This window comes from Halichondria panicea, chromosome 7 (genome assembly GCF_963675165.1).
Source record: "Halichondria panicea chromosome 7, odHalPani1.1, whole genome shotgun sequence".
Lineage (NCBI taxonomy): Eukaryota > Metazoa > Porifera > Demospongiae > Suberitida > Halichondriidae > Halichondria > Halichondria panicea.
Window position 1 is genome coordinate 203,521 of NC_087383.1, and position 27,518 is coordinate 231,038.

Genomic DNA, 27,518 nt, shown 5'->3' on the forward strand with positions numbered 1-27,518 from the left:
CTGTTTTGTGGGTGGGGCTCTCCAGCATGATCCTACTGAGTGCGCAGAAAGCAATGGTGGGGCTTGTCCAGGAAATGTGACCCTGTGTTGTGTTGTCACTTCTATAACTCCACCTTAGTCTACATGCAGCATTATGTCTGCATCCTACGGAGTTCAGTTCATTATCAGACGCAGAGGCTAGCTCGAGGCACAGCTAAGAAAAGTGGAAGTATGAAGTATGAAGTAGAATCAAGGAAGGCGATGAAGGCTGCCTCCACAGGTACCCCGACAACACCGGTGAGGGATCAATCTCTTGTGTGCATTGTTCCTATAATATATATAAATAAATAGCAGCAAGCAATACCTCGTGGTGCAGGTTTTGCAAGCATTTAGAGTACATAATTATTATGATATACTATCATTGATAGTTGGCAGTGTACAGTATAGCTAGAAATGTCTAGGCTGCAAATGAATGAGTAAACGCAGAAATATTATCTGCAATTTGCAGATAATATTACTGCATTTACTCATTCATTTTCATAAGCATTTGAGTATAATTATACATTAATTACCAAGCCTAATTTGAAAGTTCAATTCGCAGAAATATTATCTGCAGAAGGTCTTTTTACAGCTATTCGCAGAATTTTTGGGCTGCAGAAATTTATAGCTATAATATGTATTTTGCAACTCTAGGAGTCAATTAAAATCCAAAAGCCTATAGAAGCTCCAGCCTTAGGCTATCAGCTACATCAGATACAAGGAATGTGCATACCCGTGTGTCTACTGTCTCATAATTATAGTATTTGAGTTGTGAGTGTATTCAGCAGCTGCAGCTGGCTAGTTTCCATTGACCCACTTGAGGGATCAACTCACTTATAGCACTCATATAATTATAGTACAATGTCCATTAAATATCACTCAATATCTCTGCAGTCTCACTGGATGATGCGGCGGTATGTGTGGGCGTTCTTGTAACTTCCTGTATTGTATTGTGTGTGTGTGTACAGTGTCAGCCACTAACCCCTCCCCCTCCTCAGCTACCTGAGACACCTAGGCCTAGGGTTGCTCCAGCTGCTGTGAACATTATATCGTGGGTGAGTATGTGCATGTGTGTGTATATGTACACGTTCTCGTCCCTTGCATCAATCGTCCAGATCTCACCCTCCACTAGGCCCTGGCAAATTATGCCGGCATAATTTGGGGTAATAGGTTAGGTCATTATGCTGGCATAATTGGGGCATAATAGGGTTAAAATTTTGAATTTGGTCAATTATTTGGTACAAATACAACGGTCCTCTACTGTTGCTGAATGTGTTTTTTCTCTTTTAAATGACTCTTTCACGTCTAGAAGATTATCTTGAATCTTCAGTTATGTTACAAATGTACAATACAACAAAAGATAATTTTTTGGCTACTATACTACTGCTGAAAAAAGGACGTCAATATGGGGCATAATGGGTTCTTTCGACAAGCATAATAGGCTGAATTTGGGGCAGTGCTCAAAAGCATAATAGGCAGAAAAAGGAGCATAATTTGCCAGGGCCTACCCTCTACCACCAGCCCCACTGAGGAGCAGGTAGGTGTGTGTGTTGTGTATATGGTGTTCCTTCATGTGGCTTCCTGTACTGTGTACTGGGTTCAATGACAGAGCCAGTACACCTTGCATATATATATTTACTGTGTATATACAGTCTCTGCCACTAATCTTCCTCCGCTCACAACTACGTATACGACAAATCATGGCCCCCATTAAGGAGGTAGATATGTGTATTGTGTATTATTATTATTATTATTATTATGGTGTTGTTTCTGCGACTTCCTGCATGTATATGTGGCATGTGGTGCACATTGTGACTATGTGCTTTTGAACAAGACCCTTGCATTATATGGAGTACCAAGGGCATTTGCAATACTTGTGTGTGCATGTGTTACTCATCCACTGCGGAGAATGTTGCAGAGAAACTATGCAATAATATTAACAATTATATTACCAGAGCGAACAACAGCTTGACAGTGCATGCATGCCCTTGAGTTTGTCAGGTCCATCAACGCTGTTGTTCTTTGCACATGTTTGGCTCCAGAGCCCTCAGCAGAAATGTTTGTGGGTTCTTGGTGAACCACACCCACCAGAAACTTTGCATGTGAAATACTCGGTGCATGCGCGGGAGGTATCATTTTCGCTTTAACTGCATATAATTTATAGCATCTTCATCTGCGCTCTCAAAAATGTGAAATTTGCACTACACGAAAATTTCACGCTATAATTATGGTATTTTAATTACATAAGTGACTGCTGTTGTTCTCCTCACATGTACTAATTAATGGCTGTTGTTTTGCTGCAGGTATCAACTTAACTGGCGCCGGACTAATGAAACTTAATTAATTATGTGTTGTGTTTGTAGTTTGTATTTGTTAAATTTAATTTGTTAAATTTAATTTGGTAGCATTATAACGAAATTAATTATTTATTAAAGCTTATTAATCAATTACGATAATTATGCATGCTGCCATAACTATATATACAAGCAGGCCGATTATTATGATGTAATGATGATGTAACAATTAAAGGTGTGGTTGTACACTATATACATTTCACCGCAATATGTGAACATTGGTATTTTTTCAAATTACATGCGCACACAATTAAATACGTAGATCTATAATAATAATAATTGCTAAAAAATAATGAAACACTAAAATAATATCCACACAAACTAGTTAAAAAATAATGTATATTCTACGTACGTGCACAGCTAGATAAGTGAGTGAATAAAATATAAGTCAAAGCCATAATTCTTGTTCTGGAGTATATTATTGTAGACTGCGGCCCTATATTCCTGTGCCGGGTGAGAGGAAGGCCTAGCCGGTTGTGGCACCCCTCTTATCCGAGCTGGAGGTGTTGCCAGCAGGACCTCAGAGGGATGATCGAGGTAATGTATAAGTGTCAACAGATACTAGAGCCATCGGCACCTGTGAAACAAAACAAATCATCGTAATTTGACAATAAGTGTAACATAGATCACGCAAATGATTAATATTCTTAACAGGTGAGGGACGCTAACTATATTCACTTTAGCAGCTATCTCCATTGTTAAAAAGAGCCTGGCCTGAGGGCTCATGGAGTGCAGCTGCTTCATCAGCTGCACCAGCACTTTTGAGGGGCGAGATGGACGTTCTTTAATAAGTCGATGGGTTCTTTAAAGATGATGTGAAGTGTGTGTGTACACAACAAAACACTTCACATCAATTAACTATTACATACATACAGAAAAAGCCCACCCACCCCACTGTGCTATAGTCCCACCTGCTGGTGTGGAGGATTTTCTAAAAGTTCAGACAATTCCTGATCCCCGGCGAAATAGAACCTGACAATAAAAACCAGCAGTCAACACGCATAAATACCATAGGCATGTACGTACACACTTTATCGAGCTATTGTTTAAAATAACGAAAAAGAAGTTCTAGTCTAAGCCTGCAACATTCGTGCTAGGTATATACGTGGACTTTCAAATACCTGAATAATAAAGGTCACTACTACTAGTCACATATACTGTAACTAAAGGACTCACATTCTTTACGCGGCCGCATAGTTTCCTGCAGGGGGAGGTATACCATATAGTGGGTTATTTTCGAGGTTTTTTTAACTCAAAAACCTCGAAAATTTAGTTCCTCGAAAATAACCAGCTCAGTATACGGTATATAAGGTGATGAGAGACCTGCTCCCCATATTCACATGTTATGATTGTACATGCTTACCTTAAAGTGCTTCCTTGACCTTGGTGAACAAGTCGTCCCAGCCTCGAATGATCTTGCACTTGTTCTGGTAGTTGATGAGTTCTAGCTCATAGTTTTGCCACGAGTCTCGAACCTGGGGACATGATACCACAGTGATGTGCTATAGTGTATCTTAATGTCATGTATGACTATACAAGGTGGCTGGCTAACCTTGCAGGCTGTTAACATTAATCAGGGGGGGTGATGAACGGTATTACTCAGGGGGGGTGATGGACGGTATTAATCAGGGGGGGTGATGGACGGTATTAATCAGGGGGGGTGATGGACGGTATTAATCAGGGGGGTGATGACGGTATTAATCAGGGGGGGTGATGGACGGTATTAATCAGGGGGGGTGATGGACGGTATTAATCAGGGGGGGTGATGGACGGTATTAATCACTTACTTGAAGAAGGGTACTATCTTTGATGCCAGGATCTCGGCAGTCCTAAAGCCCTGTGAGTAGAGCATCACCCGAGCAATCAACGGCTTTGTCATAGCCAGACTAGAGGCAGCAAAGAGAGAGAAGATGATATCGGAACTATACACACGCTATAATTATACAGACCTTCTAAACAACTGCTTGAGATTATCTGGCAGGTTGGAGCGGCCAGTATATCCAGGGTTCATCGTGATGAAGATGGCCATGTCCTGGTTGATCTTGACACTCTTCCCAACTAGCTCAACAATGATTGGCTTGCTGCCCGAACCAAGCGTCTCTGTGTGACAGTTAGAGCATGGGCAGTAGACAACAAAATGGCGGCTATGACAATAGAATTGCTATAGGCAGTTTTAGTAATTGTGTACGGGCCCGTGAGGCCACTAACCTTGGGCCTGATGTCCATGCTCTTTGAGAGCCTCTTGTATCATCTGGATCTGATAAGATACAGCAGACAGCATCCTCTCCTCCAGCCTGTTGAACTCATCGAAGCAACCCCACGCCCCAACCTACACACACGGGGCAATGAATAATGGACCTTATTGCTATGTACAAGTACATTACACACGTGTGTAATAATTATAACTATCACTTGGCATAGACCCACGAAAATGCGACCCATGGCCTGAAAGTCGAATGTTTCATTGCAGAAACTCTCCATCACATGGCCAACGCACGATTTAATTATGGCTTTGAGTATCTGGGGGTACAGGACAAACTTGTCCAAACCCCCCTGACAGACCGTTGCTACCTCACAATGACACAAGCCATGGAGGAGAGGCTTGGGGGTCACCGTTTGGTACGTGGGGGGTAGTATTGTTACCATCATGTTTGGTGAGTAATAACAGATCTAGAGATGGCATGTTCAACTCTGAATCACTCTTAGCAACATGTCCAAATTCCTCATTTTCATCACAAAAGGCTCGTGTGGTATTTTGCCAAAATTGGGTCAACGTTTTGCACAACCACACATGTACATGGTGTGAGAGTGGGTGGGCGGCAGGGGGTGGTGCGGCAGGAGGGGTGGTGTGAGGGTGTGAGAGGGCGGCAGGGGGTGGTGTGAGAGTGGGTGGGCGGCAGGGGGTGGTGCAGCAGGAGGGGTGGTGTGAGGGTGTGAGAGGGCGGCAGGGGGTGGTGTGAGGGTGTGAGAGTGGGTGGGCGGCAGGAGGGGTGGTGTGAGGGTGTGAGAGAGCGGCAGGGGGTGGTGTGAGGGTGTGAGAGTGGGTGGGCGGCAGGGGGCATCTGCAGGTGATAACACACATACACACACACACACACAAGTCTGCAATACAGGAAGGCCCCCCCCCCACACACACAAGTCTGCAATACAGGAAGGCCCCCACCCACACACACACACACACACAAGTCTGTAATACAGGAAGGCCCCCCCACCCACACACACACACACACAAGTCTGCAATACAGGAAGGCCCCCCCACCCACACACACACACACACAAGTCTGCAATACAGGAAGGCCCCCCCACCCACACACACACACACACAAGTCTGCAATACAGGAAGGCCCCCCGCCCACACACACACACACAAGTCTGCAATACAGGAAGGCCTCCCCCCACCCACACACACACACACACAAGTCTGCAATACAGGAAGGCCCCCCACACACACACACACACAAGTCTGCAATACAGGAAGGCCCCCCACCTACACACACAAGTCTGCAATACAGGAAGGCCCCCCCCCCCCCCACACACACATACCATCTCCTTTGTAGAGGCGGGTGAGCTGCCCTCCAGAAGGAATGGTGTAAGCTGTGGGAGAGGGCTCTGCAGGTAACATATTGTGTAAACACAATATGCACGCACACACACACACACACAATGTGTATTAAGACGCCATTGCACAATATTGGCAAGGGCTAGTTTCTTTGCAATCTCGTGGCAATCAGATCTACGCATGCGCACACAGACAGAGCGCGCGAGTACCACCCCCTCAGCAAGCTCCTCACGAACTAGCCTCGATTCCAGGCCGATTAAAATACGTATTTTAATGCGGCCTGGAATCGAGGCTACTCACTAACCAAAGGGGGGTGGGGCTGGACAGACAATGGCTGCAGCAGTCCTACTGCCTTTCATTAGGCAGCAGTCCTACTGTCTTTCATTAGGCAGCAGTTCTACTGTCTTTCATTAGGCAGCAGTCCTACTGCCTTTCATTAGACAGCAGTCCTACTGCCTTTCATTAGACAGCAGTCCTACTACCTTTCATTAGCCAGCAGTCCTACTACCTTTCATTTATATAGGCAGTAGTCCTGCTGTCTTTCATTAGGCAGTAGTCCCTACTGTCTTTCATTAGGCAGCAGTCCTACTGTTTTTCATTAGGCAGCAGTCATACTGCAGGTAGTAGTTCCTACTGGCTTTTTCTAGCCCAAAAACTTTTTTTAATCTTCTCCCTCTTATCATGATAAGTGTTATGTACTTTCTGGAGATGGCCAACATTATGTTGTATTCATAAGAACTATTCAAACCGCTCAATATTCAAATATAAACACCCGGTCTTCCGATAAAATTACTCTCTCAGTCTGCCATGTGCGGTCCTCTACTTGCAAATCCAGGCATTTTTACTACAATAGACTACCCCGACTACGGAATCGAGTACCTGCAATTGACCTCACTCAGTCCTCTCAATGCATAAGAACTAAACTGAGGGAATTCCTGTGGAACCATTTACCTATCACTTATGTCCATGTCACAAAATGCTCTGCGATTACAGTCAGCACCTCGTAAAGACTATTACATGTATACAATGAATAATTATTTTACTCTTCGGCAACCTGTAATTTCAGGCATGCCTTAAGCTACCTTCTACACTATTTTTTGTTAGCCTTCAACTTCAACTGTAACCTTGCTGTAAAACCTTATTATTATATTATCCTCATTCTGCCCATTGCATTATAAATGTAGTTGCAAAAACAAAATCTGTCTGTCTGGCGGCTTGAAATCGAGGCTATAATTATATTCATCATGCTCTTTGGCAAAGGACTTTGCCCTCTGGACTTTGCCATGGTGATACAGATCCGTAATTGCAACCTAAGGGGGGCGTGGCAAGCTGCTGAGGTTTGGAAATGGGAGGTAGTGGCTCAAAAGTAACTCCCTTCAACTCGACAGAGGACAGTTCTACTAAACATGCTCAAGAGAACTTCACTGAAGTCACAGCAAGTCTCTCCAATAAAATAAAAGAGCTGGAACAGCAATTGGAGCTGAAGAATGAAGCTTCTAGAAGCACTGACGATAAACTGCAAGCCTCCCAGCATCAGGTACGTGTGTGTGTGTGCAACGCAATACCCTAATAATGAATGTATGCCCAAGCTGTCCCTTCTCAGGTGGAGCTACTTTGTACTGAGATTCTAGGTCTACAAGAGTCCCTGGCAAGTAGGGAAAGCTCCAGTCGATCCGTAAATGCTCTCGAGCATATGGTAGGACAACTCAAGGGGGAACTAGAGATCACACAGGCAGAGTTGCAAGATATGGTAAGAGAAAGCTGTGCTATTACCTACATTGGTTGTAACTCTCTAATAGAAGGATAGTTACGAGAAGCGACTGCAGAGGGTAAGGTCATCATCAGCCAAATTACAAGCTGAGTCAGCGTTATCCCTGTACGAGCTGAGGGATGATAATCAACGCTTGGAAACAGAGAATGAAAAACTATCAGGTACTTGTGTCTGTCCATGGTGTGTTTAATATAATCATAGTACTACATTTAATTCAACCATCTTCAAATTCTGCAGAACAAATCAGTCAAAGGAGAGAATCTTCAAAAGATTCGTGTAAGAAGTTCACTACATAATAATAATAATATAATGCTTGTGTTACAGTTGCTCTCTGTGTGTGTAGGTGGCCACATGTCGTTGATAGTGGAGCTGTCACAACAGTTGAGCACTTCTGAATCTGAGTTGAAACGTGCACAGCTTGCATTGAAGGAACTAGGCGTTGAGAGTTGATATGTGTGACAAGGAGACAATCACAGAACGCAGAGAACCATCAGTCAAAGAGATATCTGGAGAAATAATAAAATGTGTTGTGTGTTAATTTCCATAGAAACAATTTATGGTGAAATTAATGATGTCATTCTAGCCAGCCACACCCTAATACCACTAAAAAAGCAACTGTACTGAATGCTATAATTATATGCTACTGTAAGAGGCTAGACTAGAGTATGGCTCGAATGGTCCGTAACCTCCTCGGTGGCATAACCAGAATGAGTGGCAGTGAGAGCCTCGACTCTGAGCTGGACAGAGGGCTACATATGGAGGATGACACTCCCCTGGAGGCCAAACTGGATGAGAGTGATCCAGATGATATGGGGGGAGGTTCTGAGGAAGAGGACATGCCCCAGGTTCCAAACATGAAGGGTTCACTCAGTAAATGGACCAACTACATCCACGGTTGGCAAGAACGCTACTTTATGCTCGATGGTGGCCTGCTCTCATATTTCAAGTCTGAGACAGACTCTCAATACGGCTGCCGAGGATCCATCAGCTTGCACAAAACCAAGATAGCGGTGAATTATCTATTTGTTAGAGTATGCACACCACACCCTACATGTACATGTTGGCACGCTGCATATTATTTTGGGCGACACTGTATACAACCTAAACAAAAAAGCAGAGACGTTACACTAATTGACCTCAACTAGTAGAATAGGGTGTACACAGCCTATAATGTGGTCCATTGTGTATAGCGTTAGTGGTTGACTTGTGGTTATTCTATTGAGGTTTGCATTTCAAATGAGATGAAAGGAATGCTTATGTATCTTTTAATTTTCTGTTTCCAAAATCTCAGCTTCACGAATTTGATGCCCTGAGATTCGATATACGAGGTCATGGCTCAACATTTTTCCTGAGGGCCTCTTCAGAAGAGGATAAACAAAATTGGGTAGACGCCATTGAAAACAGCAAGGTAGGTCTGTGCTTATCGACATCTTCCCAGACCCACTTGTCATTGTGTGCAGAGGTTTGTCCTGGAGAATGGACCAGGCTCATTGACTCCACTACAGAGACAAGGCTCAGCATTGTCACTGTCTGCAATGTCTCAAGCCTCTGTGTGCTCTGTCAAGAACCAGGTATGTACTATACTCAAGTGTGGGTGTGCTGGTTCCAATACCCATGTGTTGTCTTAGTTACGCATTCCTGAGTGTTAAATCATTCAAGTCCTGTCTTGTAGGAACAAGCATCTAGTGTGTATATGCTTGTTCCGAGACTGGATGTGTTGCTTAGTTACTGCATTCCTACGTAAGTGTTGGAAGCTTACTGTTTGAAGAACTATTTATTTTGAAGTACTCACCAGATGAATGGCTTACTTGTACTTTATTCACAGGTCACCCATGATCTTCGTAGCAAACTATCAGAGCTGGAGACCTACAGAGAGATAGTCTGCCGGCAGGTTGACCTGCTTCAAGCTTACTTTGAGGTCAACAGCGAAAGTGAGTTGTGTTTTGAATTCATGGAATACTGTTATAACACCAAATATCCAGTAGCTGGTTGCTCATACTATAATATTGATAGTCATCCATGATTATGTGGTCTGTAAACGTTGTCTCTAAATACAGCTGTCGAATTGTGCAAAGTTTATCATGAATAGTGTCTGTGTGTAGCACCATGTGAATACGATATCGATAATTCATGATCAGATAATAAATATTAGTATGTACAAGTTTTATAATAATAATAATCTCTATAGGTGGTCGTACTGAGATAACCAACGGAGTATTCAATAGTTCCGAGTCCATAGTAGTAGACAAGATTCCAGAAGAGGGTGTGGTTAACTCCACCCCTTCGTCCCCAGTGACCCGAAAAGATACACGCCCACCATCCTCACACTCTCCACTCCCCTCACGCTTTACACCCATGACCGGCGGACACAGACGTACTGGTAGCGACCCTTTCGCTTTCAGACCACAGAGCGCCCTACAAGTCCCTCGTGGGGGAAAGTCCCGGCCATTTTCCGTGGGTGGGGGGAGCCCCTTTGATGTGAACTCACTGGATATTCGAGCAGAAGCTGTCACATTTAAGGCCACCACCACTGGGCTTGTGACAACACTGTCTCAGTGCATTGACATGATGAACAAGAGAGAGGAGAGCTGGCAGAGGAAGTTTGAGAAGGTACACCTTCTTACCAACTCACGCTCCCTTTCCCCGTGCACCCTTTCCCCATGCACGTATACAAATGTCAAATTAGAAGGTGAAGCAGATGTACATTGTGTGTGTCTTTATTTTGCCTACTAAGCATTATTCACGGGTCCTTTATTCAAAGCCACATCAAAGTATTGCAGTATCCCATTATATGCACTATACTGTACATTCTAACTACCCTCCCATGCAGGAGCAAGAACGTCGTGCCAGAGCCGAGTCAGCAGCTGGGGCAGCCATGAACGGTCCCAGAGTGGAAGCTTTCAAGTATGCTGGACCAGACTTTGAGGTAAGTGGGTGGGTGGGCATGTGCTGTACACATGGCCTGGGTAATGACCACAGGAATTCATGTATACACTGCCAAACTATCACTATATCATGTGATTTATTTAACATCCTGTTATGTCCAGAGTGCTAAGTGGGGCTTGTGGTTGGAGCTGTAGCTACTATAGCTAGCTGAGTTAGCTAACTATGAGTGTGTCAGTTCGTGGCCAGCCTCTGGAGCAGTCCAGTGTAGAGCACAGGGTGTCTATATATACTCTACCACTTATTCAAGACCAGTGCATGTACTAGTATTCTAGCTTGTACACGTTGTACAATGTGTTGTACAGATGACGTATAACAGAGCTAGTCCTAGTAGCTACATATTATATGAATGGTTGTCACCCACTCCACCCCCTGTTACTGCAGGAGGGTCCCCACAGTGCTCTCAATGAGGACGAGTTCTTCGATGCTCTGGAAATGGCCTACAAAGATGATGAGATTGAGCACACAGTTGTGAGTTACTCTGTGCATGTGATTATACACTGCATACATACACAGAGAGAGTGGCTGGTGCAGTCCTGTGTATATACTGCATAGCAGTGTTTGTGTGTAATTATATTGCCATGTAACAATCATTAGTGGTAAATAATTGTATCGTATACAACACATTGTAATAACTGTATTATGGTGCAGGGTTCGAAGCAGGCGTCTACTGCTGGAGCAGTGGTCGCTAACGGAACAGCATCTACCACAGTGAGTAAACCTGATATACCAGAATGCTCCATATTTGCATTGTACATAGCTATCGCATGACCTTGTTATAAGGTCATTTGTTAAGTACTTGCATCAGCTCCAAGGTAATTTGTGAAGTACTTGCATCAGCTCTTGTCCTACACTATACAGGATGGAGAGGAGGAGACCTTTGACCTCAGCGCTATAAGCATCAAGTCACTATCAGGGGTTAAACACAGACTATCACAACTGGTGAGCCACATAACCAAAATATTTCTTTTGTCCAGTTTTCTTTGTTCTCCTACATGTAGCCATTATTTTATTTGTAGCTCTAAAACAGTATCCCGATACTTTCCTCTCACTGTGTGGTTGTATCAGTATACCGTGTGTGTGCTCGCAGGTGAATGACAGAACAAGTCAGTATGCTTGCTACATCTTTGAGCCAGTTGACTCTGACGTGTGGTCCCTAGTGCACCAGGACGGTGACATGACAGTACACAGACGAGAGCTGGAGGAGGACGGTGTAGTGGTGGACCCCCTCAAGGCACACTATCACGCAAAGGTACGCAGGGGGAGGGGGTCAGTCAGGGGGGTTCCCTTGTTTATGTAGGGGGTCAGTCAGGGGGGCTCTCTTGTTTATGTAGGGGGTCAATCAGGGGGGCTCTCTTGTTTATGTAGGGGGTCAGTCAGGGGGCTACCTCGTTTATGTAGGAGGGCTCTTGTTTATGCACAATGTAAGGGTGGAGGTCAGTCTGTATAACTTCTATCTCTAAAATGTTATGTTGACAACATGTTAAGGTTAGGGTATTGTGTTTCACCCCCGCGATATTTATGGAGTATGAATATCATTATCGCTATGTTTTTAGTGTAGCATCAGATAAGTTGTACTGGAGTTTTCTTGCGTCAATTTTTAGCATGGATAAACCCGGGAATCTTCAACTGAGGGCTCTATCCAATTAAAGAAAGGTAGGGGCAGGGCCAGACGAAGAGAAATTTTGAAAAAAGTCAATCTGGTTGGAGCTATCCTCCTGTCTATCGAAATATCAAGCGTGTTTTTAGATACTTACCGTCTACTCTTAGCTTTTACTCGCTCGTATGAAGTTTTACAACAAATATCTCTTCGTCTGGCCCTCTGGAAGGTACTTAGCTACATATAGATACCAATAAAGCTTGCTGAAAGTACTTACTGCTCTTATAAATTGACGCAAAAAATAGTCTATATACTTGCGGTTTTGATGCCCACTTTTCTCATTCATGCATCTTCATAATCATGGCATTCTCACACAAAACAATAGCAATAGAGTTGATAATCATACAATATAAGTACAGCAGACTTCTTTGAACCTGCAAAAGAGAAAAAGCTGACAGAATTAAACTCATAAATATTCATGAGTGATCACAATACCCTAACCTTAACAAGTCCCTATAGACATTACATCACCTACTTATCATCCTACCCATGGTTTCTCTTGCAGGGCATCTCTGCTCAAGAGGTGACCAACTTCTTCTTTGACAAAGAAACTCGTTTGGAATGGGAGGGCACGCTGGAGTCAGTAGACACTGTGGAAACATTGGCCGAGGACACTATTGTGTTCCACCAGCTACATAAGAGGGTGTGGCCTTCAACACAGAGGGAGAGCTTGTTCTGTTCTCACCTTTGCACTCTCAGCGGAGCCCCACAACCGGAGAACATGATCGGCCATACCTGGATGGTGTGTAACTTCTCGATGGATCATGATAGCGTTCCGGTATGTGCACATGTTTCACACCTGATAACTAACTTATTAATTAGTGCATTTTTTTGTTTTAGCATTAACAGTACACATATGTACTGTAGCTGTTCTCTGTAATGTACTGACTAGCTTCAACTACAATCAGCTGATGTACACAATGTTTAGTTAATGTAGAAAGGGTTATTTTAAGTCGTATACACTGTGTACATACACACAATCTCTGCATATAATTACTGCTATGTACACAGTCTTATTCTACCAGCATATGCCATGTACATCTATTGATGCTTACGTGTGTTTCAGTCCTCATGCCTGTCTCTGCAGGCTACTAGCAAGCTGATTCGTGCAACTCTTCACGCCGGTTTAGTGTGTCAAACCATTGCCAACAGGAAGGTTGAACCTGGCAAGGAGAGAGAGCTCACACGCGACGACATCACTTGTAAAATACACTATGCGGTGCAAGGTACATAGATGCCTGCGGTACATAGATGCCTGCGGTACATAGATGCCTGTGTTTATTTATGCTTACATAATTTTTCATCAAGTTTATCACGTGTTAATTGCCCTATTAGCTAAACTCTCAAGTAATGTTATAATAAGAGACAGTATGGAATATTTGATAAACTGATTTCTCCCCTCCTCCAGTGAACCCTGGCGGCTGGGCCCCTCCGTCTGTTGTCAGGGCGATAGGAAAACGCGAAGTGTGTAAATTTTTGAAGAAATTTAGTGAATGTTGTCAGAACAATCTATCTAAATCTCCGCTCTCATTATAACTTATTGTATTTCTGTATAATTATTGTGTGATTGTATGTGGTATGTTCAGTGTTGTGACATTATTGTCAATATCTTTTCTTTTCTTTTTTTTTTTTATATCTCTAATGCGCATGCGTAGAAAGTAAAGATCGTAAGTGCTAAAACACTATTGAAGGTGATAAGATACTATCAAAAGGTGTTAAATGAAACTAGATTTGAATGTACATGTGCTCTAGCTGTGTCCGTACGTGCTGTCCTTTGTCAAGTCCATATATCAGTCTCTCTCTGGTGAGTAAAACAAGTATTAACTACTACAGTAAGATTCTAGCAAGCTATCCTTTTTTGCAATGCATGTATATGTCTAGCCTGTCAGTTTGTAACTTAGATTTACTATAGTTAGCACGTACTAATAATAATTAATAGTGATCATACATTAATCCACACCCTACTCTGTGCATGCACACACAGATGATGATGAACTACGAGATATTGTTCAGCGTGGGGGGAGTGTCCAGTCAAGCCACCCTCAACACAGTGGAGAAACACACGGGCTGTACCGACTGGGTCTCCTGTGCTCCTCTACCCTCTAGGAGGGCACATGGCGGCCTCGTCTCTGCGAGGGGTAAGCTCTACTCCATGGGGGGTCTCAACGGTCATTCTCGATTGGACACGGTTGACGTACTAGAGCCTGTGATGGAGGTGTGGTCAAGTGGCCCACCTATGACTGCACCGAGGAGCGATTTTGGAACTGTGTTCGATGGTGCGAGGTCTATTTATTGTGTTGGAGGGATGGTACGAAATCAAGACGTTGCCACGGTCGATGTTCTCGATATATGTAATAACTCGTGGAGAAAGGGACCGTCTCTGCAAGCACCGCGATCATTCCTTGGAGCTGCAATTGTCGACGGTGTCATATACGCAGTGGGCGGAGCTATTGGAAGAAAGAGACTTTCCTGGGTGGAGAGATTGGACACGAATGACTCATATCCAGAATGGAAGGAGGTGGCTGGTTTGAAGATTGCTCGCAGCAGACCTGGTGTGACCCAGCTGAACGGACGAGTATATGCAGTGGGAGGATATAATGGGAGCGACTATCTCAATAGTGCCGAGTATTACTGTCCGGATACCAACCAATGGGCGCTCATCGAAAGAATGGCTAATCCACGGAACAGTCCGGCCGTGGCGTGTTTTCGTGGAAGATTGATCGTTGCTGGTGGTTACGATGGAAAGAATATGTTAGACTCGGTGGAGAGCTACGATCCTGAACAAGACAGATGGTCTAACATGACCTCACTGAGTGCACCCCGCTGTGACTTCACCATGTGTACTGCTATTGTGACAGCTGTTACTGCCCTTGGTACATGGCTATGACTTTCATTTTTGTTTCTTATACACACATTATTTTGCACTTCTTTCCTATGTATCCTCTTTTTTGTTCATTTTCTTTTCAAATTAGCCTATTCTGCTTTTTTATCATGCAATGTTATTTATGTTTTCAATTTCAAATTAACTTATTATAATTATTTGCTGTTGCAAACTCGTATATACAACCAACAACACGGTGTTCACACGACACAGGCAATACATTACGATAGCTACCATAATTAACGTACAGCTGTAGTATTGGTTACGTACTGTCAGGATCAGCTATGGTGACCTGTGAGGCTAGCGGAGGTTAATTGGAGTACTAGACAGATTTGTGAAAGTGAGCAATATTTCTTAATTAGAATGATTAGCTCTAGTAGAACAAATCCATAAATAATATATATACAGGGAATCAAGAAATTAAAATTGAAATAAGTATGATCATAATTATGGTATAGTATAGCTAGCTCTAGTAGAACAAATCCATAAATAATAGAATCAAGAAATTTAAATTGAAATAAGTATGATCATATAAGCGCACGCACTCATGCTAAGGTGAAATCATCGGGACAGGGGGTGGGCGGCTCAATGTCTACAATCCAGGTGTTGTCAGGTAACACGGGTGTTGACGGGTGAGCAGCTGGAGTAAGGAACGATATGAGATTGTGGTGTGGTACATCGGGATGCTTGAGGGGCGTGGCGAAGGACATTAGATCTTCTCCTTTTTGAGTAGTACCTGAGGTGGTTGGATCAACGAAATTTCTCCTGGGGGTTGGAGAGATATCGTAAGTAGTGATGTCATCAGGAGTCATGTTATATATGTCTGGGGGCGTCTGTACAGAGAGTAGTGCAGCAGTGGGTGTGGTCTGAAAGGAGACGGCCGTGGTCAGTGATCGGTAGATGGGAGTGGCCACTTGAGGAGAGTTCGTAGCAACCCCAGTAGCTAGTGGGCTCTCCAGTGATGCTGTGTGCATGTGTGTGTGGGTGGGAGGGGGCGTTGGCTATAATTACTATACCACATTGTACCATAATTATGCTATAATACAAAGCTGAGTGATCTTATACTGTAAGTAAGACACAGTTTGTGGGATGCATGGCGATTGCCTACCAGTTCTAGATGGCTTGGATTTGGTGAGAGGAGTTCTGGCAATGCAATCCTTGGACACGAAAGCACTCGTACCTGTACAGCACATAGCCTCACAGTTACCACACATAAGCCATTATTGTCTATATAGCGTACAACATTAATGAGGGCACACAAAGAAAGGGAGAACACAGCAATGTTGTATGATCAGTACACAACTGCATGCAAACACTAGATAATGGACAGGACGTTGGAAAGATCAACTCTACAGCAGGCAGTTTTTGAAAGGGAGTACATAATTATACACTATAGTACATGCACATACCCAGAGCGGCCTCTGTGTCAGTGACACAATGAAGCTCCTCGAGGGAGGCGACTGGAGAGGGATCCAACAACATTTGCTCCTCTGATTGGGAACTAACCATCTCTGCAATCTGTTAGTGGAGCAACAGAGACTAGTATCAATGTACGTACATGCAACAATCAACTGTACATAACTGTGCATGGTCAGCATTATTTTCTAGAACATCAATTTTACAAAGCGATCATTATGCCAAACCTGGTCTGCTAGCTTGTCATACACTGTGCTTGAAGGAAGACTCTTGGCTGGGTTGGTACGGACTGGGTCCTTGGCCAGACTTCTGGCTGGAGGTTTCACAAAACGAGAGGAGGATAGCTTAGGTGTGTTCGCCAAACTGTCGTGAGTTGTGGATGGTATCGCCTTCTTCAGTTTAGCGCATTTGTGCAGTGCCTTCTGTGTCGGCTGTTTGTTGGATACAGGGCAGAGTACAGGGATCTTAGATCTCATTGGTTTGCCGATGTCAGCAGTTTTGGATGCAGCACGATGTACACTCTGTGATATGTTGTGGACTGCCTCTGGTGTGGACACTGGGATTATAAAAAAAAAGGATATCAGAAGAATTTCAAAATAGAAGTATGCTCACATTCTCGTCCTGCTCTCGGCATCAGATCCAGTTTGTGAGTGTGGTCATGTGGGTGTGGCCTTGTCCGTGGCTCAGGGGTGGGAGGCAGGAGCTCCAGTGGCTGTCAGGTACATAGCAACAAAATAGCACATGTAACTAAAGAAGATGATGACTTACTGGGAATTCAATCTTTGGTATGGCCAGGAGTGGTGGTCTGCCACTGTAGAACACACAGGCAGTGGGTGTGGTCTGGGATTTTATCTTCTCCAGCTTGGCCAACCATTTGGATATAGAAACAGTGTGAGAAGCTTGTAGTACATCCAGCCGTGTTCTGTGTGAGTACATACCATGGAAATAGCCCATGTGGAATTTACATTTAAAAGGTATTTTTGTAAGCTTTCAGAAAATCATAAATGTTGATAAACGATACTCAAGTTATGGCTGTTGAAAGATGTTCAACTATCCAATCATGGTTCGGGGACTCGTTCAGCTACACCCAATTTCAACGATATTACGATTTTCTGAAAGATACCTATTATTTGGAAGATGCCAATTTCACCTCATTTGGTTGAGACTGGCCAACAGTGTTCTCTGCTGTGTAAGAAGCATTTCCATCTTCTCAGCATCAAAGTCAGGCAGTCCAGCTGAACAAAAACAGAAGGCCGTACACATTATGTCTTGTTAGTGGCTGATTTGGTGGAGAAAGGAACAACTTACTTAGTCTACAAATGACTCTGAACTTTTTCAGTGCACAGCAGTAGAGTGTGAGCACACTGTAGCGGATGGATAGGTGCCATCATTATTATAACTACTAGCTGCAACAGCTCACCTGACAAGGTTCAGTTGACCGTCCTGATAGAGAGGAGACATTTTCCCTGACCTCACCAGCTTCTCGTAATCAGGCATCAAAGCATCCGGCACCTGCATAACAACCGTGAAGAGTGTTAGCACAACAGCTAGTGTTACAATAAGGCTCATTTTAAACACAACTCAATTAACACAGAATAATCACATGCTATGATGAACCTAGTACGATACTACTGTACACCCCTCACATGAATCTGTATGTCTCTGGCATCCACAGTGCACTGATTATCCCCTCCCTCCAGCACACTCGCCACTACCTCGCGATATCTCTCACCTCGCTCCTCGAAGCCCTCCAATTGGCCCCACATCTCACGTGTCTGAACAGAGAGGGGGAGTGGTCAGAGAGGGGGGTGGTTAGAGAGGGGGTGGTTAGAGAGGGGGGTGGTTAGTGATTGTGGTTACATGGGAATAAATCACCTTGTCCATTCGTCCTGGTCTCTGGATATCAGTGACCTTTGAACTCAGTGTCAGTGTTCTCTCATCAGTGCTCCCACACGCCCCCTCACCACTGCACACACACAGTACACAATCACAACTAGGACGCAAATAACGTCCTATCGGGTTTCAAATGCGAGGTTAGTTGATTGCGAATGACACTCTACAAGCCTGATTGCATTTCTAACTATTGCGAATTGCATGCATAAATTAAAATTCAATAACGTCGCATTCGATCCGATATATGGTATCACCCTTGGTTACTATATTCTCACCCTTTCGTCAACCTCGACTTTTGCTCCTCACTGACTGATTGCAGCTGTTTCTTCAAGTGGGTCTCTTCCTTGCACTCAGACTGGTACTCTCTCACTAGACAACTGTACAGTGTAGGTCAGATCACATAAAATGACAGGCACATGTCATGTGTGTACCTGGCTGTGGCCTTCCATTTTTTGTTCAGTTCTGCCTGTAAACTCAGCCTCTGTACAGTTTCCTGCTGGTTACGTACGATATGCGCTTTTATCGCTGCAATAGCAACGTCCTTATGGACTATATCTTGAACACCGTTCCTAAGAAAGCTACTCACAAACACATCGTCTGAAAGATAGTACAGATATACATGACGGTAAATAAAAATGTCATGTATAATTATACCCACTTTGATCAGCTAGTGATAGTGTTCCCATTAGCAGAGCGTGTTTGGAGAGATTGTAAATAAAGATGTAGTACCTATCACCTGTGTGTGTGTGTGTGTGTGTGTGTGTGTGTGTGTGTGTGGGTGGGTGGGTGTGTGTGGGTGTGTGAGGTGGTTACCTCCAGGAGAGAGAAGGAGAGAGGCACACAGCCGCGGCAGTTGGCTATTGGTATGCTCCTGTGAGACACAAGAATACATTAGTGGATGACTGTACATAAGAAGTACTTTTGGAAATAGCTGTGAGCTGGCTAATGACTAGCTTTTAGATAGTCATTAATAGTCAAAGCTTTTCCTCGCTATTGAGCGATTCATCAGGACAAAAAATAAATGAGTGACTTTATAAGAATGTGGGAAAATATACCAAACAAAAATACATGAACATCCCAGACATACAAACCCGTATTACAGGTATATTACTTGTTGACTAGAAACCTGTAAATAGTGTAATACGGGTTGTAACAATTTTAAAAACACATGTAGTGAAGAGGCTTACGTTGAGGCCTGCAGTTTGTATCAACCAGTGACAACCACACTAGGTCTATGTACAATTGCTTACATTGCTGACCTGTTCAAATTTATCAATTTTGGGCCTAAAAATGCTGCAAATTTGTTTACCTTGGCAATATCTCCTACCCAGCTGACACAGGTCTTCCGAAACTCTTGCTCTTGTTTCTTATCATAGATTGGCCAACAATCCCTGCATGCAAGGAGTGAGGAGATTGATAGTAACCAAGCAACAGAGTAGCGTAATGTCTCACCTGAATCTCTGCTTGGCTAGTTGTGGCTCAAGATTGGAGAGAAGGAAATGGAGAATAATTTCGCTGCCTTTTTTGTTGATGTGGTTAAACATGTCCTCGTTTATTGAAACCTGCGAAATAAATTAATGATAGCCTAGCTTTATAGAAACACACTTACTTTAAGTTGTTCCTCGATTGCTGCTGGTTTGAGCCCCAGTTGAAGCATGTTGGTCAGCCATAGTTGCTTGTACGTACAAGTACTATCCATGGCCATGGTGTCGAGTTGTGGTGCAGTAGCAGTGTAGTACAGTTTGGCAACGCTAGCTGATCCTGAATCTGATATATCTGGCAGTATAGCTTGGTGGTGTCTCAGTCTCGGTCTCAGTGCAGTACAGTCGAATCACTGAGAAGCAAGGGAACAGGAACGGAACTGGAAGTGGGGTAGGAAGAGAGGTGGTACGGATCATCATATTTTTTTTTTTTTTTTTATTTAAACAAATTTTATGCATACAGCAAAGGTAACAGAAAATAGCAGAATAGTAGCTAATCCAAATCAGTTACCTACCTACATACACAAAAACAGTACACAACAATCTAAATTACACTTCATTAATTTACAGTAAATGATTTTTAATTAATATCTAAGAAGGACTTAATTAATAATAAAAGGCAGTAGGGCTACCACCTAATGAAAGGCAGTAGGGCTACCACCTAATGAAAGGTAGTAGGGCTGCCACCTAATGAAAGGCACCAGGATCTCCTGCTGACTATCACAATGAAAGACAGTAGGAAGTGGATGACCAGTTTCCCACCATGCACTACAGCTCCGGAGCCCCGGTTTATAACCCACACGCTACATGGGTGAACTGCAACAAGTCAAAAACGGAGGAAGGGGATCTTTTAGCCTCGATCCAAGGCCGCACTGAAGATGAATGAGGATGTGGTACGGATCATCATAATAATTATGCATAATTATTATGCATATCCACTGGATAGACTTCGCAGTTTTGAAATTGATCATCTTTACCTATTAATTTTAAATGAGTGATTTTTATCCATGGCTACTCTGAGAGACAGGGGAGTGCCTAAGAACAATCTTCAAGAGCATTTGGCCCGCTACAAGTCTACCAACAGGGAGAGCTCAAGTTCCATAGCAACCTCACAACCTGAAAGAAAGTCAGTAGATTTTACATTATATAATATGCACATGCACAATAAGTTTTCATGGTTAATTAATACCTTATGTAGGAAATCGTTTACGTTCCACAAAGTGACTGCTCCATCATCAGGTTCCTTAACGACAGGGTTCACCCCACCATTCAAGCCCAATGGCGGACACACCAAACCTACACAGTCCATCCCAAATACTGTTCCAAGCTTCCAAGGAAGGCAACAGTTGCCACCAAATCAGCGAAGAACAAGCCTCACATTTAACACCAGTCAAGCATCATGCGAATCTACCCCACACAATCAGAAACCATCCATACGCGTAACTAGCTTCTTCAACTCCGATGCCAATTCCTCATCTTCATTATCACATACAGCTGGCAATTATCAAGAGCAACGGAAAAACCCGTTAGTTGCCAAGGTGGCTCCTGTATCATCCCAACCATGCACACTCAAAGGAACATCATCTATTGGAGCGGAAACAACAGTTCATAAGAACTATTCCAATAGTATGACGTCAAGGCCGAGTTATAGTCCAGTGTGTATGAAACCACCCGGCTCCAGCCTGTTAGGGTCCACCCCACACATCGGCCTCACACCCTCACAGCCTCACACACTCACACCCTCACAGCCTCACACACACCTAACATCTCCCATCGCACATCAGGTGAGATTTTGTACTCTGTACATTAATCAAATCCCCTTCAGTAAAAGCATTAATGGTACAAATTTATGTGTAGTCAAAAAGAGCTCTTTTTAAGCTTTCAGAAAATCACATTCTGTGCAGTGTACTGTATGTTATGTTTGGACAATGTGTTACTTGTACGTACACATACCCCCCCCCCCCCCCCACCAGGCGGGCTTGGCGGAGGTGCACAGAGAGCTGTACAGTCTGATGAATGACGTGTGTGATCTCCTCTCCGATGTACCACCTGCTACCGTCTCCTCTCTCCTGGGAACAGCTGCTGCACATATTCAGAGAAAACTAGCCAAGAGGTAGAACACTATAGCTATACATTATTAGTATTTTGTCAGACAATAATTATTTACAAGCAATTTTATTTCTTTTGTACAGGAAACTGCTCCAAGCTCAAGAGCAGGAGCTACAACAGCAACAGTCCTCTTCTCCGCTAACGGCCTCCACAATTTCCCAATCATCGATCGCCCAATCCTGTTCCTCTGTGACCTCTCCATTTCCCCGGCAACTGCCCGCCTCACTCAGCCCTTACAAGCCTCCCACACACCAAGCATCGTATGGCATGGAGTCTTCGCTTGAATCAGACGCTGCGTTTACAGTTGATGTTGGAAGTCGGATGACTACAAGGGAGAGTTTCGATGACGATTTTGACTGCTTGATTGGAGATGATTTCGATGAGTGGGATGACATGGAGAGTGATGAAGTAGCCACTGCTGGACGACCACCCTCTGTTACACAATCTATTGCCACCACAAGACCTACACCACAGCGACCACCTCCTAGGTATGTTGATTATCAAATGTACTGTCCAACTGGTATACATGAGTCTCATACACGGACATGTATACATTGTACACTGAATTTCTCTCACGTATGCAGAAGTTTTTTGGGTGGTGGTAGTAGTGTGGCCTGCGGGACTAGTGGACCCAGCAAGCAGCTGGAGAGGAGAAAGGAGGCCACACCCACGGACAACGCTCACGAGTTCAGGGGGCAGTACCCTCACACACAGAACATGTTCAAGATCTTCAAACAGGTTCTGAATATATATACGGGATACAGAATACCTGTCTCCTTGGTTACCTGCTATTTATTGGAGGCTCTTAAAGTGTGACAGATCAGAAATCTACTTTCAATGTTTTTGCTTTTCAGATATTTGGCCTAAAGCAGTTTCGTCTGAATCAGCTAGAGGCAGTCAATGCAGTCATTTTGAACAAGGACTGTTTCATTCTCATGCCAACAGGCGGGGGTAAGAGCCTCTGCTACCAGCTGCCAGCTCTCGTGTCCCCCGGAGTCACTGTCGTCGTCTCCCCTCTGCGCTCACTCATACAAGACCAAGTGCAGAAACTATGTAGCTTAGAGGTACAACTGTACATGTATATACATGTATATAATTATACCGTATAGCGGGTAATTTTCGTATCAATCGAACTGCCCAATTAAATATGGATGATCCTTTCTTTCTTGCGGTTGCAGGTTCCAGCACGCTGTTTGTCGAGTGACATCACCAAGAGTGAGGAGAACGAGGTCTACTCGTCCCTGTCCCTCCGTACCCCCACCATCAAACTCCTGTACCTCACTCCAGAGAAGGTACAAGTTTTATTTGATTCATATATCTGACCCTGAAGCCTTGTCTTTTTGCATACCAAACTGTACACTGCCCCCATACCCCCACCCGTAAACTTTGACAAACTTTTAACCCTGCTCAACTTATGACGGTTATTATTCCTTCAGCTTGGAGCTAGCATGAAGCTGCAGTCCACACTGAGAGCACTGCACAACAGAAACATGCTATCCAGGTCAGTGGTGGTGTTTAATGTACAGTCAAACGGGTAATTTTCATGGGGTAAAATATTCGTTATTTTCGTGGGCAAGCTGACCTCCACGAAATTTTAACGTAGGCATGGCTTACCAGAATGCAGGCAGGCAACGAGACTAAACAAAATTTTCACTCACGAAAACCACCGTTTCTCGAGTTGAACTTTTACCCTACCCGCTATACAGTATGGCCTCTTCAAGATTGTGCCATTACTGTAATATCTAATGTTGGTATACCAAGTATTGGTGAAATGGCCAAACTATTAACAAATACTACCTGGCGTTCAATACACAGTCAAATAGCCTCTCATACATGTATAATATAATATATAGTATGCCAAGTACTGGTGCAACGACCAAACACTACATGTATGTACAACTAGTTATTCCCTCCAGGTTTGTGATAGACGAGGCCCACTGTATCAGTTCGTGGGGGCACGACTTCAGGCCAGACTACAAGCGATTGTGTGAGCTGCGTCAGAAGTATCCCGGTGTGCCCATTGTGGCCCTCACTGCTACGGCCACTCCTCGAGTGAGAGCTGACGTACTCCATCAGCTCAACATCACCTCCTCCTGCAAATGGTGGGTCTGCTTAGCTGGTTGAGTAGCTATATAGGGGGCTAGACATCAGCTGGACATCTTTCATCAGCCATAACTTTAGTATCATTGATCCGATTTCAATTTTGTGGGAATTTTCTGAAAGCTTAGAAAGAGACCTTTAAAATTATGTGTTTAAATCCAAAATTTTGTTAGGGCCATAATTTGTCATTTTTCAGCCTCGGACCATGGGCTATATATAATCCATGGTACGGTCAAATTGGCAACTACTTTTATCTCTCAAATATGAATTTTGATGACACTATTTGAAAGGTATTTTTCTAAGCTTTCAGAAAATCATAATATTTTTAACTTTGGATCGACAGAATTTAAGTTATAGCAGCTGAAAGAAATTGATTGAACGGAGGGGGTGGGGGTGTAGTTGAACATCTTTCAACAGCCATAACTTCAGTACAGTTGATCCAATGTCAAAATTGTTATGATTTTCTGAAAGCTTAGGAAAATACCTTTCAAATGATGTATTTCAATCCAAAATTTCATCGGGGCCCTAATTTGTAATTTTTCGGCCTCGGATCATGGGCTATAATCCATGGTACGGTCAAATTGGCAACTACTTTTATCTCTCAAATATGAACTTTGATGACACTATTTGAAAGGTATTTTTCTAAGCTTTCAGAAAAACATAATATTTTTATCTTTGGATCGACAGAATTTAAGTTATAGCAGCTGAAAGAAATTGATTGAACGGAGGGGGTGGGGGTGTAGTTGAACATCTTTCAACAGCCATAACTTCAGTACAGTTGATCCAATGTCAAAATTGTTATGATTTTCTGAAAGCTTAGGAAAATACCTTTCAAATAATGTATTTCAATCCAAAATTTCATCGGGGCCCTAATTTGTAATTTTTCGGCCTCGGACCATGGGCTATAATCCATGGTACGGTCAAATTGGCAACTACTTTTATCTCTCAAATATGAACTTTGATGACACTATTTGAATGGTATTTTTCTAAGTATCTCCCAGCCTCTGAGTGATTGCTAGTGGATAGGAGAGCTAGAAACAGTTGAAACAACCAGAGTACGGTCAAAACAAAAATAATCGCGAGCGCAAAATCATAACGCGGAGTGTTTCAACCATTTACACAGGGAGGCCTGGTCGTTTCCAATCCCCTTCCTTTTCTATAATAGACCATTAATATAATAATTATATGTATTATAGTATTCTATAATAGACCATTCTTTTCAGGTTCACGCAGAGCTTCAATCGTATCAACCTCCAGTATTCCATAGTGCCCAAGAAGCCCAAGAGAGCTGTACAGGATATTGTAGACCTTGTCAAGACCTCCTTTAAGGACCAGTCTGGGATCATCTATTGTCTGTCGAGGTGGGTCAGTCCGTCACTATACACCCATAGCTTCTCATAGCTGTAGCTTAGCCTCTGGATCTGTCTATCCCAGTTCTAGAAGTTTGTGTCTTAAACTTTTACTCGGCCGTAATCATGTTAGAATCAACATTGCTTTTTCTGTGCACAAGATCATACATGTAGTTTCTGTAACAGCTAGTGATGTACGTATATAAATGTCAAATTATTCCCATATATGCAGGAAGGACTGTGATAAAATGGCGGACGAGCTGTGCAATGCAAACGTTGCTGCCCTGAGTTACCACGCTGGCCTGGGGGACTCGGAGAGGTCAATGGCGCAGCAGAGATGGGTACAGGAGGACCAATGCAAGGTATTGCCACATGTACAGTGTACAGTACGTGTCTTTAAGAAAGATTTCTACTTTACTTGGAGTGCCCCCCAACAGTACACGACCTTGTGAACTACCTTTAGATGCTGCATTGAGCACAGATTTGTATACGTTCTATTTAAGCCTGTTCTTTTCTCACAGGTGGTGTGTGCTACTATTGCCTTCGGTATGGGCATTGACAAGCCTGATGTTCGCTTCGTGATCCACCATTCTCTGCCCAAGTCAGTGGAGGGCTACTATCAGGAGGCTGGTAGAGCTGGGAGGGATGGACTGCCTGCCCGTTGCATTCTCTTCTACAACTATTCCGACATGACACGACTTCGCAGGATGATCCAGCTGGAAAAACTTCGACGCGAACAGGAGAGAGTACACTTGGATAACCTCTACCGTATGGTGCAATATTGCGAGAATGAGACTGACTGCAGACGGGCGCAACTATTGCAATATTTTGCCGAGACGTTTGATTCTTCGCTGTGTCAAAACAGTACCACACCGTGCGACAACTGCCAGTCTCAGACACCCTACAGGAAAGAAGACGTGACGGAGCTTGTTCGAGTTATCGTGCAAAGTGTTCAGCAAGTTACAAGAGACCAGTACACTCTTATCCAATATGCCTGTGCTTTGAAAGGTTCTGTGTCCAACAAAGTAATTTCTAGTGTTCTCAGCTCTCTGCCACTTTATCGAAGGGGCGAAAAATGGTCCAAACATGATTTGGAACGATTGCTTCACATGTTAGTTTTGAACGACATACTTTGTGAGAATCTTACGATTGGTGCTCATGACAACGTGGTGAGCTACGTCAAGCTTGGCTCTAAAGCATACGATGTCTTGAGTGGAAAAATCACCGGCATCATAATGAATATCAAGGGCAAAGCATCAAAGGGAGGCAATAAAGGAGGAGTAGACAAAGGACAAACTAAAGAAGAGCAATTAAAAACCGAATGCTACAGCGTATTACAACGTCAGAGAACTATCACTGCGTCTCGATTGATGCTCAAGAATCCGGAGACTCTAGTGTCCAGTTTGGCCCTTCAAGAGATGTCTCAGAACCTTCCCACAGACAAAGACGGAATGATGGCCGTGAATGGAGTCACAGAGAGCAACTGGAAGAGAATGAACGGAGAACTGTTTCTCGAAATAACGTGTGAATATGCTGCAAAGATTGCCAGTGTTCAGAGTGAAGCAAGCAAGGGGAAATCACCTTATTTTGAAAGCGAGAACACGCCCCCTAATGCTCCTTCAGTCGGTCGAGGGAAACGGAAGAGAGATGCACCACCAAAGAACTCGAGCAAGAAAGCCAAGATGAAGCAGAGTGTTCTAATGCCAGCTGCTACTGTTGCTGATATTGTAACTGATGAAGACGCTTTTGAGCAACCCCCTAGCTCATTTTTAAGTGCTCGTAAACCTGGTCTGATGCCACCACCTAAACCAAAACCAAAACGAACATAATTATAGATTAGATAGCTTTCACCATCTGACTATGTCTATCATCATCCCTTAGCTTTATTTCATTCTTTACATTACATTATTTCTTTAATTCGCTGTTCTCAACGTTTATCATGCTCGTAATAATTATGTAATACTAAATTTCATACAATTTAGAG

General features: G+C 43.5%; 6 protein-coding genes and 1 long non-coding RNA gene across 8 annotated transcripts; 5 read left to right on the forward strand and 2 right to left on the reverse strand.

Moving 5' to 3' along the window:
- The first annotated feature begins 106 nt into the window (after positions 1-106).
- Positions 107-2,465, forward strand: LOC135338389 (uncharacterized). The gene is made up of 4 exons (XR_010395491.1): positions 107-276; positions 1,017-1,073; positions 1,671-1,736; positions 2,322-2,465. It is a non-coding gene; the product is annotated as an uncharacterized LOC135338389 (long non-coding RNA).
- A 157-nt stretch (positions 2,466-2,622) lies between these two features.
- Positions 2,623-6,097, reverse strand: LOC135338998 (cytoplasmic dynein 1 heavy chain 1-like). Its single transcript, XM_064535085.1, has 9 exons — positions 5,916-6,097; positions 4,761-5,434; positions 4,581-4,701; positions 4,322-4,472; positions 4,160-4,258; positions 3,736-3,847; positions 3,549-3,573; positions 3,284-3,344; positions 2,623-2,949 (listed from the first exon to the last, which is right to left on the reverse strand). The coding sequence occupies exons 2-6, from the start codon at positions 5,019-5,021 to the stop codon at positions 3,817-3,819; spliced, it is 663 nt and encodes a 220-aa protein (XP_064391155.1). The 5' UTR covers positions 5,022-5,434; positions 5,916-6,097; the 3' UTR covers positions 2,623-2,949; positions 3,284-3,344; positions 3,549-3,573; positions 3,736-3,816.
- Positions 6,098-7,229: 1,132 nt separating this feature from the next.
- LOC135338691 (BICD family-like cargo adapter 1) lies at positions 7,230-8,271 on the forward strand. Of its 2 annotated transcripts, none has more exons than XM_064534743.1 (5): positions 7,230-7,468; positions 7,535-7,681; positions 7,734-7,863; positions 7,940-7,978; positions 8,046-8,271. In XM_064534743.1, exons 1-5 carry the CDS (start codon positions 7,277-7,279, stop codon positions 8,150-8,152), a joined length of 615 nt encoding a protein of 204 aa, XP_064390813.1. In that variant the 5' UTR covers positions 7,230-7,276; the 3' UTR covers positions 8,153-8,271. The 2 variants fall into 2 exon arrangements, with proteins under 2 accessions (XP_064390813.1, XP_064390812.1); XM_064534742.1 differs by having other exon boundaries at positions 7,232-7,468; positions 7,731-7,863.
- Positions 8,272-8,367: 96 nt separating this feature from the next.
- On the forward strand, positions 8,368-13,938 carry LOC135338689 (ceramide transfer protein-like). Its single transcript, XM_064534738.1, has 13 exons — positions 8,368-8,712; positions 8,994-9,110; positions 9,163-9,273; positions 9,528-9,633; positions 9,891-10,312; positions 10,533-10,628; positions 11,030-11,116; positions 11,297-11,356; positions 11,507-11,587; positions 11,736-11,897; positions 12,811-13,083; positions 13,393-13,531; positions 13,714-13,938. The coding sequence occupies exons 1-13, from the start codon at positions 8,368-8,370 to the stop codon at positions 13,839-13,841; spliced, it is 2,127 nt and encodes a 708-aa protein (XP_064390808.1). The 3' UTR covers positions 13,842-13,938.
- A 38-nt stretch (positions 13,939-13,976) lies between these two features.
- Positions 13,977-15,462, forward strand: LOC135338690 (kelch-like protein 18). The gene is made up of 2 exons (XM_064534739.1): positions 13,977-14,109; positions 14,290-15,462. Exons 1-2 carry the CDS (start codon positions 14,041-14,043, stop codon positions 15,190-15,192), a joined length of 972 nt encoding a protein of 323 aa, XP_064390809.1. The 5' UTR covers positions 13,977-14,040; the 3' UTR covers positions 15,193-15,462.
- An 88-nt stretch (positions 15,463-15,550) lies between these two features.
- Positions 15,551-20,391, reverse strand: LOC135338688 (HAUS augmin-like complex subunit 6). Its single transcript, XM_064534737.1, has 18 exons — positions 20,105-20,391; positions 19,948-20,057; positions 19,805-19,886; positions 19,309-19,366; positions 19,154-19,231; positions 18,927-19,092; positions 18,771-18,872; positions 18,478-18,568; positions 18,249-18,377; positions 18,023-18,114; positions 17,911-17,966; positions 17,753-17,837; positions 17,371-17,524; positions 17,215-17,314; positions 16,830-17,158; positions 16,596-16,704; positions 16,295-16,366; positions 15,551-16,150 (listed from the first exon to the last, which is right to left on the reverse strand). The coding sequence occupies exons 1-18, from the start codon at positions 20,198-20,200 to the stop codon at positions 15,732-15,734; spliced, it is 2,328 nt and encodes a 775-aa protein (XP_064390807.1). The 5' UTR covers positions 20,201-20,391; the 3' UTR covers positions 15,551-15,731.
- Positions 20,392-20,437: 46 nt separating this feature from the next.
- On the forward strand, positions 20,438-27,513 carry LOC135338686 (recQ-like DNA helicase BLM). Its single transcript, XM_064534736.1, has 12 exons — positions 20,438-21,102; positions 21,175-21,760; positions 21,950-22,089; positions 22,169-22,573; positions 22,670-22,823; positions 22,940-23,149; positions 23,264-23,377; positions 23,522-23,586; positions 24,002-24,187; positions 25,409-25,546; positions 25,767-25,896; positions 26,056-27,513. Exons 1-12 carry the CDS (start codon positions 20,984-20,986, stop codon positions 27,361-27,363), a joined length of 3,555 nt encoding a protein of 1,184 aa, XP_064390806.1. The 5' UTR covers positions 20,438-20,983; the 3' UTR covers positions 27,364-27,513.
- The last annotated feature ends 5 nt before the right edge of the window (positions 27,514-27,518 follow it).